This window comes from Cetorhinus maximus, chromosome 2, assembly GCF_964194155.1.
Source record: "Cetorhinus maximus chromosome 2, sCetMax3.hap1.1, whole genome shotgun sequence".
Lineage (NCBI taxonomy): Eukaryota > Metazoa > Chordata > Chondrichthyes > Lamniformes > Cetorhinidae > Cetorhinus > Cetorhinus maximus.
The window spans coordinates 132529085-132546502 of NC_135880.1; the positions used below are offsets into that span (position 1 = coordinate 132529085).

The 17418-nt window shown below is 40.7% G+C and overlaps 1 protein-coding gene across 10 annotated transcripts in view; it reads right to left on the reverse strand.

Annotated features, from left to right (window-relative positions):
* The window catches only part of focad (focadhesin), a 243647-nt gene that overhangs the window by 205230 nt on the left and 20999 nt on the right, over positions 1-17418 (reverse strand). For all 10 annotated transcript variants that reach the window (XM_078569505.1, XM_078569555.1, XM_078569487.1 and 7 more), the window contains 2 exons: positions 9231-9325; positions 9062-9136 (listed from right to left, as the gene is read on the reverse strand). In XM_078569505.1, the coding sequence (XP_078425631.1) occupies positions 9062-9136; positions 9231-9287 (132 nt within the window). In that variant the 5' untranslated portion in view covers positions 9288-9325. The remainder of the gene's footprint in view (positions 1-9061; positions 9137-9230; positions 9326-17418) is intronic.

Consider the following 17418-nt stretch of genomic DNA (forward strand, 5'->3'; position numbering starts at 1 on the left):
TTCAAGAGCAGGGAGTTTATGCTGGAATTGTATAAAATGCTGGTTGGGCCACAACTGGAGTACTGCATGCAGTTCTGGTCACCACATTATAGGAAGGATGTGATTGCACTGGAGAGGGTGCAGAGGAGATTTACCAGGATGCTGCCTGGGCAAAAGAGACTGAACTATGAGGAAAGATTGGATAGGCTGGGGTTGTTTTCCTTGGAGCAATGAAGGTTGAGAGGGGACCTGATAGAGGTGTATAAGGTTATGAGAGGCATAGAAAGGGTGGATAGGAAGGCACTTTTTCCATTAGTGGAGGGGTCATTAACCAGGGGGCATAGATTTAAGGTAAGAGGTAGGAGGCTAAGAGGGGAATTGAGGAGAAATGTTTTCACCCAGAGGGTGGTGGGAGTCTGGAACTCACTGCCTGAAAGGGTTGTTGAGTCAGAAACTCTCGTAACATTTAAGAAGTATTTAGATATTCACTTGCATTGCCATAGCCTCCAAGGCTATAGGCTAAGTGCTGGAAAATGGGATTAGTGTAGTCAGATCTTTGTTGACCGGCATGAATGGCCTCCTTCTGTGCTATAAACGCCTGTGAGTTATGAGTCTATGCAAGCATAATAGAGTAGTTATAATGGGGGACTTTAATTACCCAAATGTAGATTGGGACAGAGGTAGTGTAGTGTAAAGGGCAGAGAAGGGCAAGAGTTCCTAGGTTGTGTTCAGGAAAATTTTCCACAGCAGTATGTGTCCAATCTAACAAGAACAGATGCACTGTTGGACCTGGTTCTTGGAAATGAAGTGGGCCAAGTAGATCAAGTATCAGTGGGGAAACACTTAGGAGACAGTGATCATTGTATTGTACATTTTAGGATGATGATAGAAAAGGATGATAGGTAATCCAGAATAAGAACTGGACAAGAGCCAACTTCGATGGGGCAAGAATGGAACTGGGCCAGATAGACTGGAATGAAAGATTGGTGGGAAAAACTATAGCTGAACAATGGGCTACGTTCAAAAAAGAATTGCTTTGAGTACTGTCAAATCTATTCCATTGAAAGGGAAAGGTAGGGCAAACAAATCCAGAGCTCCCTGGATGAAAAAGGAGATGGAAATTAAGAGTTAAAAAAAGTGTGCTTATGACAAGTGTCAGGTAGAAAATACAATTGAAAACCAAGAGGAATACAGAAGGTTCAAAGGGGAGGTAAAAAAGCAAATAAGAGAAGTCAAGAGGGATTATGAGAAAAGACTGGCAGCTAACATAAAGGGGAATCCCAAAGTCTTCTAGGCATATAAATAGTAAAAGGGTGGTAAAAGGAGGAGTAAGGCAGATTAGGGACCTAAAAGGGAATTTAGCCATGGTCCCTTTGTCCATGTGTGAGGTGTTAAAAGAATACTTTGCATCCATCTTTACCAAGGAGGTAGATTCTGCTCAGGCCATGACAGACAAGGAAACTCTGTCACTAGAAGAGTTGAAAATTGATAAGGAGGGAGTGTTGAATGGACTGTCGGTACTTAAAGTTGACAAGGCACCGGGACCAGACGAGATGCATCCAATAATACTGAAGGAAGTGAGAGTAGGAATTGCAGGGGCACTGGCCATAATCTTTCAGTCTTCCCTAGACTCAGGGATGGTGCCAAAGGACTGGAGAATTGCAAACATTACTCCCTTGTTCAAAAAAGGCTGTAAGGATAAGCCCAGCAATTACAGTCTAGTCATTTTAACTTCAGTGGTGGGCAAGATTCTAGAAACAATTATTCAGGATAGAATTAGTAGTCACATGGAAAAATATGGGTTGATAAGGAAGAGCCAGCATGAATTTCTAAAGAGGAAATCATGTTTAACTAACTTGGAGTTTTTTGATGAGGTAACAGAAAAGGTCAATAAGGGTAATGCTGTTAATGTGGTCTATATGGACTTTCAAAAGACATTTGAATCCGTGCCACACAACATATTTGTGAGAAAAGTTATTGCTCATGCAATAAAAGGGACAGTAGCAACATGGATACAAAATTGGCTGAAAAAGAGGAAGCAGAGACTAATCAATGGATATTTTTTGGGCTGGAGGAAAGTTTGGAGTCCAGTTCCCCAGGGGTTGGTATTGGGACCCTTTCTTTTCCTGATACATGTTAATGATCTAGGTCTTGGTGTGCAGGGAACAATTTCCAAAGTTTGCAGATGATACAAAGCTTGAGAGTGTTGTGAACTGCGAGGAGAATGATGTGGAACTTCAAGAGGACATAGACAAGTTGGTGGAGTGGGCAGATAGGTGGCAAATGAAGTTCAATGCGGAGAAGTGTGAGGTGATGCATTTTGGCAGGAAGAACATGGACAGACAATATAAAATAAGGGGGGAACTTTTGAATGAGGTGCAGGAGCAGAAAGGCCTAGGTGTATATGTGCATAGGTCATTGAAGGCGGCAGGACAGGTGGAGAGAGCAGCTAATAAAGCATATAGTGTCCTGGGCTTCATTAATAGGGGCATAGAGTACAAGAGCAGGGAAGTTATGCTGAACTTATTTAACACATATGTTAGACCTCAGCTGGAGTATTGTGTACAGTTCAGGGCGCCACATTATAGGAAGGTTGTGAACACATTGGAGAGAGTGCAGGAGAGGTTTACAAGAATGGATCCAGGGATGAGAAACTTCACTTATGAAGATAGATTGGAGAGGTTGGGACTGTTCTCCTTGGGAGAGAAGGTGGCTAAGAGGAGATTTGATAGAGATGTTCAAAATCATGAAAGGGAGATGGAGTAGATAGGGAGAAGCTATTCCCGCTCGTAAGAGGATCAAGAATGAGGGGTACAGATTTAAAGTGATTTGCAAAAGAAACAAGTGTGACGTGAGAAAAAACTTTTTCACACAAGTGGTTTGGGTCTGGAATGCACTGCCTGGAAGTGTGGTGGAGGCAGGTTCAATTGAGGCATTCAAGAGGACATTAGATGATTATTTGAATAGAAACAATGTGCAGAGGTATGGGGAAAAGGCAGGACAATGGCACTAAGTCATAATGCTCATTTGGAGAGCCGGTGCAGACACAATGGGACGAATGGCCTCCTTCTGTGCCATTAAAATTCTATGATTTTGAGGGGAGGTGCCTCAGATGTTGCAATTCTCAAATAGGTTTGAGGTGCTTGAAACTTGTGGATGAAAGCGAGGTCTACAAGGTGGATGAGCAGGCTGGCCATGGCACCATGGTACAGGAAGCCATTCAAGCAGGGGGAACAAATAGGAGTGCAATTGTATTAGGGGACGGTATAGTGAAGGATACTGACGCTGTTCTCTGCAGGAAAGGGCAAGAGTCCAAGTGGCTGTGTTGCCAGCCTGGTGCCAGGGTTCATGACATCTGCTCAGGGCTGGAGGGGAACTTACAGTGGGAGGGGGAGGATCCAGTTGTTGTGGTCCATGTGTGTACCAATGACATAGGCAGAACGAGGAAAGAGGTTCTGCAAAGTCAGTATGAGGAGCGAGACATCAAACTGAGAAGCAGAACCTCAAAGGTAATAATCTCTGGATTATTACCTGAGCCACTTGCAAATTGGCATAGGGCAAATAAAGATCAGAAAGATGAATGTGTGGCTCAAAAGACTTATGTGGGAGAAGTGGGTTCCAGTTCGTGGGGCACTGGCATCAGTGCTGGGGAAAGTGGGGGCTCTACCATTGGGACGGTCAACACCTGAACCATGAGGGACCAGTGTTCTCACGAGCCGCTTAACTAGGGAGGTAGAGAGGGCTTTAAACTAAACGGGGGGGGGGGGGGGGGGGGGGTTGGTCTCAAGCTTGGGCAGATGTTGCAAATCTTGGGGTAGAGTCAAAGCAGGAGAGCAAAATAGTAATATGGGAAATGAGGGTCAGAGAATGGCAGGAAGGGAAATAGAAAAAAAAAACCTAAGAATGCGCCAGCAAAAAGGCAAACTAAAGGCTCTGTATCTGAATATGCAGATCATTCATAAAGTAAATGAATTGATAGTGCACATTGAAGTAAATAAATATGATCTGATAGCCATTACAGATGCAGGTTAAGAAGGATTGAGTCCTGAATATTGAGGGGTATATGACATTCAAGAAGAATAGGAAGCTAGATCAAAGGTGGAGGGGTAGCACTGTTGATCAAAGATGGCACTTGTGCAATAGTTAGAGATGACCTTGGTTCAGGCGATCAGGATGTAGAATCAATTTGGGTGGAGATGAGGCATAGTAGGGGAAAGAAGTCACTTGTGGGAATGGTCTACAGGCCCCCTAACAGTAACCATAATGTAGATCAAAGTATACAAGAAGAAATATTGAGTGCCTGTGATAAAGGGACAGCAATAATAATGGGTGATTTTAATCTACACATAAATTGGAAAAAATCAGATTGGCAGTAGTAGCCTGGATGAGGAGTTCATAGAATATTTTCTAGACAGTTTCTTAGAGCAGCATATTCTGGAACCAACTAGACAGCAGGTTATATTAGACTTGGTATTGTGTAATGTAACAGGATTAATTAATGGCCTCAGAATAAAGACATCCCTAGATAGCAGCAACTACAACATGATTGAATTTTACATCCAGTTTGAAAGAGAAAAATGTGGGTCTAAGACTAGCATTTTAAACTTAAATAAGGGCAACTATGTGGGCATGAGAACTGAGCTAGCTGAAGTGAACTGGGATACTCGGCGAGAGGATAGATCAATAGAGGGGCAGTGGTAAACTTTTAAGAGGGTGTTTCAGAATACTCAGAATAATTATATTCCTACTTTAAAGAAATATTCTAAGGGGAGGAACCACCATCCTTGGTTAACAAAAGATGTAAGGAAAGCAAACTTAAGGAAAAAGCATATAACTGCGCAAAGATGAGTGGCAGGTCAGACGATTGGTCAGAATGTAATGAACTGCAGAGAAGGACTAAAAGGTTAGTCATGAGAAAGAAATTAGAGTATGAGAGGAAGCTAGCTAGAAATGTAAAAATGGATAGCAAGAGTTTCTACAGGTATTTAAAAAGAAAAAGTAGTGAGAGTCGGTCCTCTAGAGAGTGAGAATGGGAAGTTAATAGTAGATAATAAAAAAATGGCGGATGAAATGAACAAATATTTTGCTTCTGTTTTCACTACAGAGGATACAAAAAACATTCCAGTAATAGCCATAAATGAAGAAGTGGAAAGGAGAGGGGAACTTAGTGAAATTACAATCACTAAGGAAGCCTCAGTGAGCAAATTGTTGGAGCTGTGGGCTGACAAGTCTCCAGTCCAGAAGGACCCCATTGTCGGGTCTTAAAAGAGTTGGCTAATGAGGCCGTAGATACATTGATGTTCATTTTCCAAAAAAGAAAAAAAATTCAAGAAAGGAGGGAGGCTGGTGCATCAACTTTTTACAATTGATATCAATGACTTAGATGAGGGCAGCGAAGGCATGGTAGTTAAATTTCCAGATGGCACAAAGACAGGTAGGAAAGTACGTTGTGAAGAGGACATGAGGTGGTTGCAGACAGATATAGATAGGCTTAGTGAGTGGGCAAAAATCTGGCAGATGGAGTACAATGTGAGGAAACATACAGTTGTTCACTTTGGCAGGAAGATTAAAAAAGCAGAATATTACTTAAATGGAGAATGACTGCAGAATTCCAAGGTGTAGAGGGACCTAGGTGTTCTTGCACACGAGTCACAAAAAGTTAGTATTCAAGTACAAGTAATTAAGGCGGCTCATGGAATGTTGTCCCTTCATTATGAGAGGAATTGAACATAAAAGAAATAATAACAAAAAACTACTGCGGATGCTGGAAATCCAAAACAAAAACAGAATTACCTGGAAAAACTCAGCAGGTCTGGCAGCATCGGCGGAGAAGAAAAGAGTTGACGTTTCGAGTCCTCATGACCCTTCAGCAGAACTGGCTCAGTTCTGCTGAAGGGTCATGAGGACTCGAAACGTCAACTCTTTTCTTCTCCGCCGATGCTGCCAGACCTGCTGAGTTTTTCCAGGTAATTCTGTTTTTATAAAATAAATAATGTTATCCTTCAGTTTTACAGGACATTGGTGAGACCACATCTTGAATACTGTGTGCAGTTTTAGTCTCTTTATTTAACGAAGGATGTTAATGCACTGGTGGCAGTTCAAAGGAGGTTCACAAGATTGATACCTGGAATGAGTGGGTTGCCTTATGAGCAAAGGTTAGACAGACTGGGCTTGTTTCCACTGGAGTTTAGAAGAGTGTGAGGGGTGACTTGATTTAAGTATATAAGATCCTGAACAGTCTTGACAAGGTGGACGTGGAAATTATGTTTCCTCTTGTGAGTGAGTCCAGAACTAGGGGGCACTGTTTTAAAATTAGGGGTCATCCTTTTTGGAAAAAGGGATGAGGAGAAACTTTTTCTCAGAGGGTTGTGTGACTTTAGAACTCTCTGCCTCATAAGGTGGTGGAAGTGGGGTCATTGAATATCTTTAAGACCAAGTAGATAGATTCTTGTTGGGCAAGGGAATCAAAGGTTATGGGAGGTAAATGGGGATATGGAATTAGTAATACAAACAGATCAGCTACAATCATATTGAATGGTGAAACAGGCTCGACAGGCCTAATGGTCTACTTCTGCTCCTATTTCATATGTTGCAAACAACTCTTCAGAGACAGCTGTATATATTGACCACAATCCTTTGAAGTTTCTGGAAAAGTTGAGATAAAAATCCCAGACTGTTCCAGTGGAGTTTGTTATTGCTACTGTTCAATTTAAAAATTATACATGTGGCTGGACAAAAGAATTGAGCTGCAGATGTGTTGTCAAGAGCTCAAATTTAACAGGACTTGGATGTTGGGAAGTTGAGAATGGATTTTATTCTAACAAAAGACATACATATTTGCACGGTTGATACATCGACACCATAGTGTAATGGTATTTTGTATAGATAGGTTTAGTAAGTAATACAAAGTAGGTTGAGAAAATGAAAGATACTTTTTGGACTATGATGTTTCATTTTTTTTCATTGAGGGAGGTGTGAGGATGGATTTTTTTTATTTTTTTGGAAATATGGTGATATTCTATAAAGAAGGGTATGTGTCTGTGTGTTTGTCCATGATTAATTAAACTGGGGGAGGGGGAAGTTTCATAGAGACAGCTCATCTGAGAGAGTTGATGGATAAAAAGGATAAAGGTGCTAAATGCATGCATTTGTAATAGGAGGATAAGATGAAGTAGGATTTCCAATGAATAGGTTGGGTTTTTTAAATTTGCATTATGAGATAAGTAAGTCTTGGCTTTTCAGCTGTTAAATTTCAAAGGGGAGTTTAGAAGTGACAAGGGACTTTTACAACTTACAAATGTTTTATAAGTAAACAAGGGAAGGGATTATTAAATTTTATTTGATGCAAAAGTGGAGGCACCAGGAAAACATGAAAGGTTTTTATACGTTGGAAAAGTTGAGTTCCAAAAGGTGCTTAGGACATTGGAATCTAAGATGAGAGGAGAAAAGAATAATTTAAGGAAAAATTTTGAGCTGAATTGTCGTGGCTGTATGGGGGAAGATGTCCAGAGACCAGCTCTGTGCTGGGAAAAGTTGTGAAATCTGAAACAGCCATCCTGTCAAACCAGGAAAATCTTTGTTTCAGATAGCAGTTTGTGTTCCAAACTTTCTTAAATTTCTACAGCAGAGTGGAAATGTTTGAGGAGTCGTGTGGTATACCTTCACTAAAACAACAGCAATTTTGTCTTGAGGTAATATTACTGGTTGAAATCTGTAAGGAAGGTGTTGCCAAGTTGTTTACTTCTACATTCTGACCAAGTGTTTTTTTGGGGGCGGGGTGGGGGGGGGGTGGTGAAGTTTTGTAAGACTGTTTTAACTGTATAACTTTAATCTTGTGTGCTTAAATTTTTTTCCTTCTTGTTAAAAAATCTTTTAATTTTAAAATTCTAAAAGGTGTTACTGGGATTCTATGCTTCTGGGGTCAGTAGTACTTTCCCTCGTTTTCAAAATGCAAAACAAAGTTATGATCAGTAAGACAAGTTTCCCTCTGGGATTTGGATTGCTTAGCGAATAACATCAGCTTTGGTTGTAACACAAGACAACAAATGGTCAACAAATTGCATTTATCTTGCACTTTTAACATAGAAAAATACTTAACTAAGATGTTTTACAGATGCATTTTCAGAAAGAAAAAAAATGAACATTGAGCAGCTGTTCAGAAGGATAACCAAAACCTCAGTCAAAGAAGTGGATTTTAAAAAACAGAGGATCGTGGAGGTAATTCTTGAGTGTGGGGCCTAGGCAATAGGCGGCATGGTCACGGACAGAAGTAAAGTGAGGTGAGGGGGGCGGGGGACGGTTGCTGATGATTTGGAGCAATTGAGAATTCCAAGTGGGTTGTAGGGTTGGAGAAGGTTACAGAGAATGGAAAGGGTAGGGCAGTGAGAGGACTTAAGCATCAGGACCAGACTTTTAAATTGGAGGTAGCAGGGGTGGGCGGGGGGGGCGCAGGACTCAGTGTAGGTCAACAAAGGCCAGGGCCAAAGGTGAAAACTTTGGTCTCAGTAAAGTTTAACAGGAAGAAATTGTAGCTCACCCAAGCCTGGATGCCAAGCAAACTGTCTGCCAACACAGACTGTGCAGAGGGAGGGAATTAAAGGTTCAAAGCACAGCATAGTCTGCTTCAGCACAGCCGTACAAGAGAAATGATACAATGAAGAGACTCCAAAGAAGATTCTACTGCATTTAATTTCAAACAGAATTCCTACTGCACAGCATAATCTTCAATTTCTGCGTTCATTGATTTTTTAACCCCTCAATCACTAATATGCCATTAAGATCTGTCAACATGAACAAAACACATACATTTCAAAACAAAAGTTACATGGGTTTCCACATTATGCCCTCAATAGATTTAGCACCATATTTGGAGTCTTTAAAGAGCAATTACTATTATACAGACTATCAAATACTTAAGGTCAAAACTAATCTTCCTAAATCCAAAGCATCCAAAGACAATGCAATAACAACCAGGTCTCAAAGAGAAGTTTTGCAATTTGTAATTCAAAAGTTTCAATAATATATTGAATGTTACGGTGATAAATTGCCTTGAGCCACCTTAACTGTAGTATTGAACACAAACCTGATCTGAAGAATAGTTTATCAGAGATGACGGCCCCTTTTCTTTTAACACAGCAGCAACCAGGTGTCCCACAGCCTATACAAAAATAAACATATTAAATCTGCAGTGATCACATAAGAATCTAAGTTTTTTAAAAAAATATAAGTTTCAAAATGGTGAAGTATCATACCTGCGACTGGATTACTGAGTTTTGGAATTCAAATCTCCTCTTCAAATCCTCTGACATTGTTGCTGCGAATTATTACTTCATTTTTCAAATGAGGCCTATAAAATAGAATGATGGACTGTTAATATTGCAGTTCAAAGAGAATGTTGTTGGAAGGCCTGATGGGATACTAGTTATTACAACAATCAAAGCAGTTGAGCAGGATTAGCAAACAGCCATGATGGCAAATATCTCACCAGGTGTTACTTTTCAAAAACTTCTCATTTGTTCAAGTGATATTCTTCTAGACAATTTTAAATTGTTTTCAATAACAACTAGCATTATATAGCACCATAGTAAATAAAAACATAAGAAATAGGAGCTAAGAAAGCTATAAGACTCCTCGAGTCTCCTCTGCCATTCAATAAGATCATGGCTGATCTGATCTTGGTTTCAACTCCATTGTCCTACCTGTTCCCCATAACCTTCGACTCCCCTATAGTTCAAAATCTGTTTTATCTCAACCTTGCACATATATTCAATGATTCAGCCTCCATAGTTCTCTGGGGTAGAGAATTTCAAAGATTCTCAACCCTCGGAGAAGAAATTCCTCCATCTTAAATGGGAGACCCATTATAAATGCTCCAAGGTGCTTCATAAGAGTGTCATCAAATTAAGTTTGATACCGAGCCACATTGGAGGATATAAAGGCAGATGGCCAAAAGCTTGTCCTTAGAGCTAGGTTTTAAGCAGTGCCGTAAAAGGAGGAAAGAGGGATAAAGAGATTGAGGGGTATAGGGAGGACATTCCAGAGCTTAGGGCCTCAGATGCTGAACTGCTGATGGTGGTGATTAAAATCGGGAGAATCTAAGAGGCCAGAATTGGAGCAAGATTGATATCTGAGGGTTATAGAACTGTAGGAAGTTACAGAGATAGGAAAAGGTATTTGAAAAAAAAAGGATGAGAATTTGAAAATCAAGGCTTTGCTTAACCAGGAGCCAATACAGGTGAGTGAGCACAGGTATAATGGATGAACGTAACCTGATGCAAGTAAACTTACGGACACCAGAGATTTGGTGAGGTTAAGTTTATGGAAGATGGAAGATGGGAAGCTGGCCAGAAGTATGTTAGAATAATCAAGCCTAGAGATAACAAAAGCATTGACAAGGGTTTCAGCAGCAAATGGAGTAGTCAGACGATGTTGTGGAGGTACACATAGTACTGATGACACAGATATGAAGTTGGAAGCTCAACTCGGGGTCAAATATGGCACCAAGATTGCCAACAGTCTGGTACAATGCTCACTGACCTACTGCAGCTGCAAGTTATACAACACCTCAATTTTTAAATTCTCATCCTTGTTTTCAAATCCCTCCAGGGCCTCATCATCTCCTTAGCCTCTTCCAGCCCTACAAACCTTCAACTGCCAAAGCCTGAAGCTCTGAAATTCTCTTCCTAAAGTTCTCTGCCTTGTTACCTTGCCTTATCTCTTTAAGACGCTCCTAAGGACCATAGGTCCGAGAATAGTCACATTGGACTCGAAACGTTAACTCTGTTTCTCTCTCCATAGATGCTGAGTTTTCCCACCACTTTTTGTTTTCATTTATGTTCCTAAAGGCCTACGTCTTTGACAGGGGTGTAGTACCAAATTGAGGTGCCGAAGCTCTCAGAAAATGTATTGGCCATATCATTTCTAAATGCACTATTATGTTGTTTTCCCATGTATTAATCATTTGAGTCCCCAATCATAAAAGTGAAGCTATGCTTTTTAAGTGAAAAATATTAGTGCTGCTAGACATTTTATTTTGAGCCATGTGGCATTTTGAATCATTAGTCATTAGCACAGCTAGAATTTCATTATGCAACAATTTATAATTCAAGCCTTTAAAAACATGAATTACAGAAAACTTTACCTACTTCTGACTGGGGGATGGTATATAGAGGGGCCACTGCTTTTCTTCATTTATATTAACAACATACACCTGACTGTACAGGGCACAATTTCAAAAGTTGAAGATGATGCAAAACTTGGAAGTATTGTGAACAGAGGAGGATAGTGATAGGCTTGGACAGGCTGGTGGAATGGGCAGACACATGGCAGATGAAATTTAATGTAGAGAAGTGTGAAGTAATACACTTTGGTCAGATGAAAGAGAGGTGACATAAAACGAAAGGTACAATTCTAAAGGAAATGCAGGAGTAGATTGGACTGTGTGTATATGTGCATAAATCATTGAAGGTGGCAGGGCAGGTTGAAAAAGCATTTAATAAATTATACTGAATACTGGGCTTTATAAATGGGGGCACAGAATACAAAAGCAAGAAAGTTATGAACTTACATAAAACACTGGTTCAGCCTCAAAGGAAAGGATGTGAAGGTTTTATAAAGGGTGCAGAAAAGATTTACGAGATTACGAACGTAAGAATTAGGAAAAGAAGGCCATTCAGCCCCTCGGGTCTGCTCCGCCATTCAATAAGATCATGGCTGATCTGATTGTAACCTCAACTCCACATTCCTACCTACCCCGGATGACCTTTCACTCCCTTGCTTATCAAGAATCCATCTAGCTCTGCCTTAAAAATATTCAAAGACTCTGCTTCCACAGCCTTTTGAGGAAGAGTGTTCCAAAGACTCATGACATCCTGAGAGAAAAAATTTATCGTCATCTCTGTCCTAAATGGCGACCCCTTATTTTAAACAGTGGCCCCAGTACTAGATTCTCCCACAAGAGGAAACGTCCTCTCCACATCAACACTGTTGAGACCCCTCAGGATCTTATATGTTTCAATCAAGTAATGGTTCCAAGGATGAGAGACTTCAATTATGTGGATAGATTGGTGAATCTAGGGCTGTTCTCCTTGGGGGAAAGAGAAGGTTGAGAGAAGATTTGTTAGACGTATTCAAAAACATGAAGGATCTGGATAGATAAATGGGGAGAAATTGTTCCCATTAGCAGAAGATTGAGAACCCTAAGGTGATTAACAAAAGAACCAGAGGCAACATGAGGAAAAAAGTTTATGCAACAAGTGGAATGCACTGCTTGCGCATGTGGTGGAAATAGATTCAATTGCGGTTTTCAAAAGGGAACTGAATAATTATCTGAAGAGGAAAGATTTTACAGGGCTACAGGGAAAAAAGGTGGAGTTGCTGTTGCAGAGAGCTGGCACAGAGACAATGTGCTGAATTGCCTCCTTCTGTTCTGTAACAATTCTATGATTCTAGTATAGTTACACACAAGGAACTTGATAAACACAGAGGAAGAAAGAAGGTTACCCTGATAGTGTGGGAGGCGGCTTGTGTGGAACATAAACACTAACATAGGTGAGGTGGGCCAAATGGCCTGTTTCTGTGCTGTAAATTCCATGTAAAGCTGCCAGCAGGGAATACAAACATTACATTGCGTTTCACACACTCAGGCCATCACAACCAAGGAATTAATGTTCAGTAGGCAAATGCAGCAGGGTGTTTGGGCATCTTGAAGCTGCTTTAGATCCTGGGAACCTTGAGCTTCAAAGGCCATGAAATGTCTGTTTATAAGAAAGCTGTGTGCAGGGAGTTATAAGGACTGTATTTTTTTTATTACAGTCAGAGAGCTGTACAAGAGGGTTACTGCTGCACACTGACTCAGACAGACATTCAGCAGCAGGCGTGTGTGGCCCGGGGCTCTGGGCCCAGGCTTCCCTCTATCACCTCTTAACCTCCCCATGCTCCAAATTCACTGCCACACCATGAGCTCGGACATTCCAGCCAACTCTTACCATCTGGCCTGAACTCAAACTTCAGGAACTCATGGCCAAACTTGCCCTTGTGCCGCGCATAACACAGGTAGAATTCACTCGACATGACCCCTGCGCCGGCCACCTCTGTGTCACATGTCACACAGCCCCACGTGGTTGCGAGAGAATTCCCGTCCAGCTCTGATTGTTGCCATCAATGAGCCAAATCCCCGTGCACATGTTACACCTGGAAACAAGTAGCTTCAATATTGGAGGCAGTGAGGATTAAAATCAACATCAATCTTACAGATTGAAAATCCAGTCAGACAATTAATGGAATGGATTCCACTGAGATCAGTGGAAAGAAAAATCAAGTGGGACATATAATGGATGGCCAATCAGCAAAAGAGATTTTACCATCCAGTGGTGAATATTAAAGCCTTTAAATAGGAGGAGGTGCCAGAGCGGCACTTCAGTGCGCTCCAACAGCAATACACCCCTGCTCTTTGACCAAGATTTTGGTCAGCTGCTCCAATACCTCTATGTAACTCAGTATGAAATTTTGTTCGATAGCGCATTTACTATATGTATGCAAGTTGTTGGTATTGTTACTGTCGCCAGCATTAATTATACTCAATATACAAGTAATCAAATATTATACGTTAACTTGGTGGTTACAGCAAATAGCTACACATTATGTATTAAAGCAGAAAGGAAATTGAAAACACCCACATATTGCCATGTGTCACGATGCTAAGTGAATCTCGAGGACCATGTGGAATAACAGTTGGTTCTAATTACACTTGTCAAGCTCAGTTATCTCACCAGTCTATGCGAGAAAACACAAAAGGTATCTGATCGTGCAACAGGCCCGGGTTATATGAAAGCATTACTTCGCTCTTTTGTTCTCAATTTTTTTTCATACCACAGTTTGTCAACACCAAGCTATGCCTTCTCAGAAAGAGGGTAGTTCAGTCTGCTTTAGATGATATAAGAACATATGGTCTAGGGTTTTGCACCATGTTGTGAAGAATGCAAGGATACAACCACAATTCACCACATGGGTGAGTTACTAACGTGTCTTTAGAGGGGTGAGTTCAGCGGAGGTCATAAAAGGGAACAGTCATCCCATGTTTGCGAACAGAGAATCCTCGGTATGAGGTTGCATACAGAGCAAAGTGAGAGGAAAACATATATCGATATGAAAGGGTTATACACACTAGAAGGGCATTTCAAATTACTTCCTGAAGTGAAAACTATTCTAATATTTAGATCTGAATAAAAATAAATGGGCAAAGATCAAAACAAAAAGCTAAAAGCTACTGCGGATGCTGGAAATCCAAAACAAAAACAGAATTACCTGGAAAAACTCAGCAGGTCTGGCAGCATCGGTGGAGAAGAAATCAGTTAACGTTTCGAGCCTTCACGGCCCTTCGGCAGAACTGAAGCATAGTTAGGAGAAAGGAGAAATATAAGCTGGTTTAAGGTGGGGGGGCGGGGGAGAGAGAAGTTGAGGGTGTGGTGATTGAAGATCAAGGCAGTTTTAACTGAAATACAAACAAAGTGCTGGCAAAAACCAAAGTACAAAATTGGTATGGTTTCAAGGTGGCTTACTTTAGAGCCAACCCCCAAAAGTGTAGCTCTGCTGGAAATCCACCCGACAATTGCTAACATTACACAGTACAATGCCTGGTCTCTACTTAGCATATTAGGCACTCTAAAATCTCGTAATGAAGGTTGCATGAATAGACGTAGTCCATGCTCAGCCTCTCTTGTCTTTGTATCAGCTTTGGTAGCACTCTTACCCCTGAGTCAATAAGTCATGGATTCAAACCCCACTCCAGAGTCTTGAGTGCATAATCTAGGCTGACATTTTAGTGCACTACTGAGGGAATGCTGAGCTGTTGAAGGCACTGCTTTGGATCAGATAAAAGATCCCATGGCAATATTCGAAGATGACCAAGTGACTTCTCCCAATGTCCTGGCCAGTATTCATCCTACAACCAACATCACTAAATCAGAAGAAGTCATTAATCTCACTGCTCTTTGTGGGATCTTGCTATGCAATTTACAATTTCCCTGCCTTACAATAGTGACTACAATTCAAAAGTGCTCCATTGGATGTGAGGCACTTTGGGTATCCTAAGGTTGTTAATGGGCCAAATAAATGCAAAGTTCTCTATTTCTTTCCAAAACATTGGCCCAGAAATTGCTGGAGCAAAATATCTCATACCAAGCACTCAGAACTGGATGTTTCTCCCCCTCACACTTCAGATAATATTTTTCACCCATAAATTGCTGAAAGTGCGAATAATGGGAACAAGGGCAACAGAACATCGGGGACCTCATGAATGTTGGGTATAAACTTTGGTGGTTTTTCATTTGCATGACTAATTTTTGGCCTAATCCACAGCCAAATTACTTCAGAAGGGAAACATTCACCATCAAAAACACAAAAAAAAATTCGCCCAGTGGCTAGGAATCATGCGACGAGTAACTCACCTCCTGACTCCCCAAAGCCTGTCCACCATCTACAAGGCACAAGTCAGGAGTGTGATGGAATACTCCCCACTTACCTGGATGAGTGCAGTTCCCACATCACTGAAGAAGCTTGACACCATCCAGGACAAAGCAGTCTGCTTGATTGGCACCACATCCACAAACATTCACTCCCTCCACCACTGACACACGGTAGCAGCAATGTCTACAAGATCTACATCTACAAGATGCACTGCAGGAATTCACCATGGCTCCTGAGACAGCACGAAAATCCACGACCACTACCATCTAGAAGGACAAGAGCAGCAGATACATGGGAACACCACCACCTGGAAATTACTCTCCAAGTCACTCACCATCCTGACTTGAAAATATATTGCTGTTCCTTCACTGTCGCTGAGACAAAATCCTGGAACTCCCTTCCTAACAGCACTGGGTGTACCTACACCACATGGACCACAGGGGTTCAAGAAGGCAGCTCACCACCACCTTCTCAAGAGTAATTAGGGATGGGCAATAAATGCTGGCCCAGCCAGAGAAGCCCACATACCATGAATGAAGAAAAAAACCATACCAGGATGCTGGTTCTTGATTGAAATACTATGATTGAAAAGGCAATGAAATACTATGATTGAAAAGGCAAAGCTATATTAGAAAAATACTAAACACCTCGCCAAAAATTAAAGTTCGGCCAGTATAGCTAAAGTTGTCTCATTATCCTTCTATAAGATGCCTTGGGATGCTTTTCTTTGTTAAAGGCACTATATAAATACAAGTTGTTGCCAATGTGTAAAGAATATTAACAAAAAAGTGTGATCAGCTGCACATTTATAAATTCAAATAATTTCTACTTATAAATTCTACATAAAGTCATGACATAATTTCACTTGCAATTTGGAGCTGATGAGATGATGTTTTTTAAAGTATGCAAAAAACATACTTAAATTGGAACTGGGCTTGAAAAACCCAGATTATTTTAAAATGTCACCAATTCTTGTGCCTTTTTTTATTCTTTCATTAGATGTGGGTGTCACCGGCTAGGCCAGCACTCATTGCCCATCCTTAATTGCCCTCGAGAAGATGGTGGTGAGCCGCCTTCTTGAACCGCTGCACTGCATCACTTTCATAAAGGAATCTTTGTATATTAGTTCCAAAAATACCACCCACCCCGTCAATTACCTTGAACTAATAGTTTCTAATCACGATTTGTGCCATCCACAGAAGCACTAATCTCAATACTTCCATGAAATTATGCACTGTGGATCATGTAATATACGTTTTCTGCTTTCTGAATATTTCTACTTCACTCACAATTAACAGCAATTAAATATTTTACATATTCAGATATCTCCAACAAAACATTAGATACTGCAGAAATAAATATAATGAAGGCAAATTGGGTAGTACCCATAAATGTACATTAGGTGCAATAGAAAATGCTGGAAGTACGCAGCAGGTCTGGCAGCATCTGTGGAAAGAGAAAGAGTTAATGTTGCGAGTCCATTTCGAGCTCTGAAGAAGTCATGTGGACTCGTTAACTCTGTTTCTCTCTACACTGATGCTGCAAGACCTGCTGAGTTCTTCCAGCATGTTTTTTATTTCAGATTTCCAGTATCCACAGTACTTTGCTTTTATATTATTGCAATAATTACAGACTTCATATTCCTCTAAAATATAACTGGGATTTTTCACAATAGCTGCTGTGCAAAGTTTGCATTGATGTTTAAACTTCAATTTCATGCAACATGCTTAAGCCAATTACTAAATTACCCACCAATTTGCCAGGAATCACGTTAAGTATTTTGTTTCCGCCCATACCTGATTTACATTTACAAGAAATGCATGAAATCAATCTATTTCTAAAATGGATTTGTGATTACTTTTCTAATTTAGTGTCACACAGTTGGAGTTACTGTTTATATTTCTGAGAAGTCCACTGGGGAAAAAAGCATCTACATCCTTCGATTTATAGCACAAAATAGACAACTCCACAAAA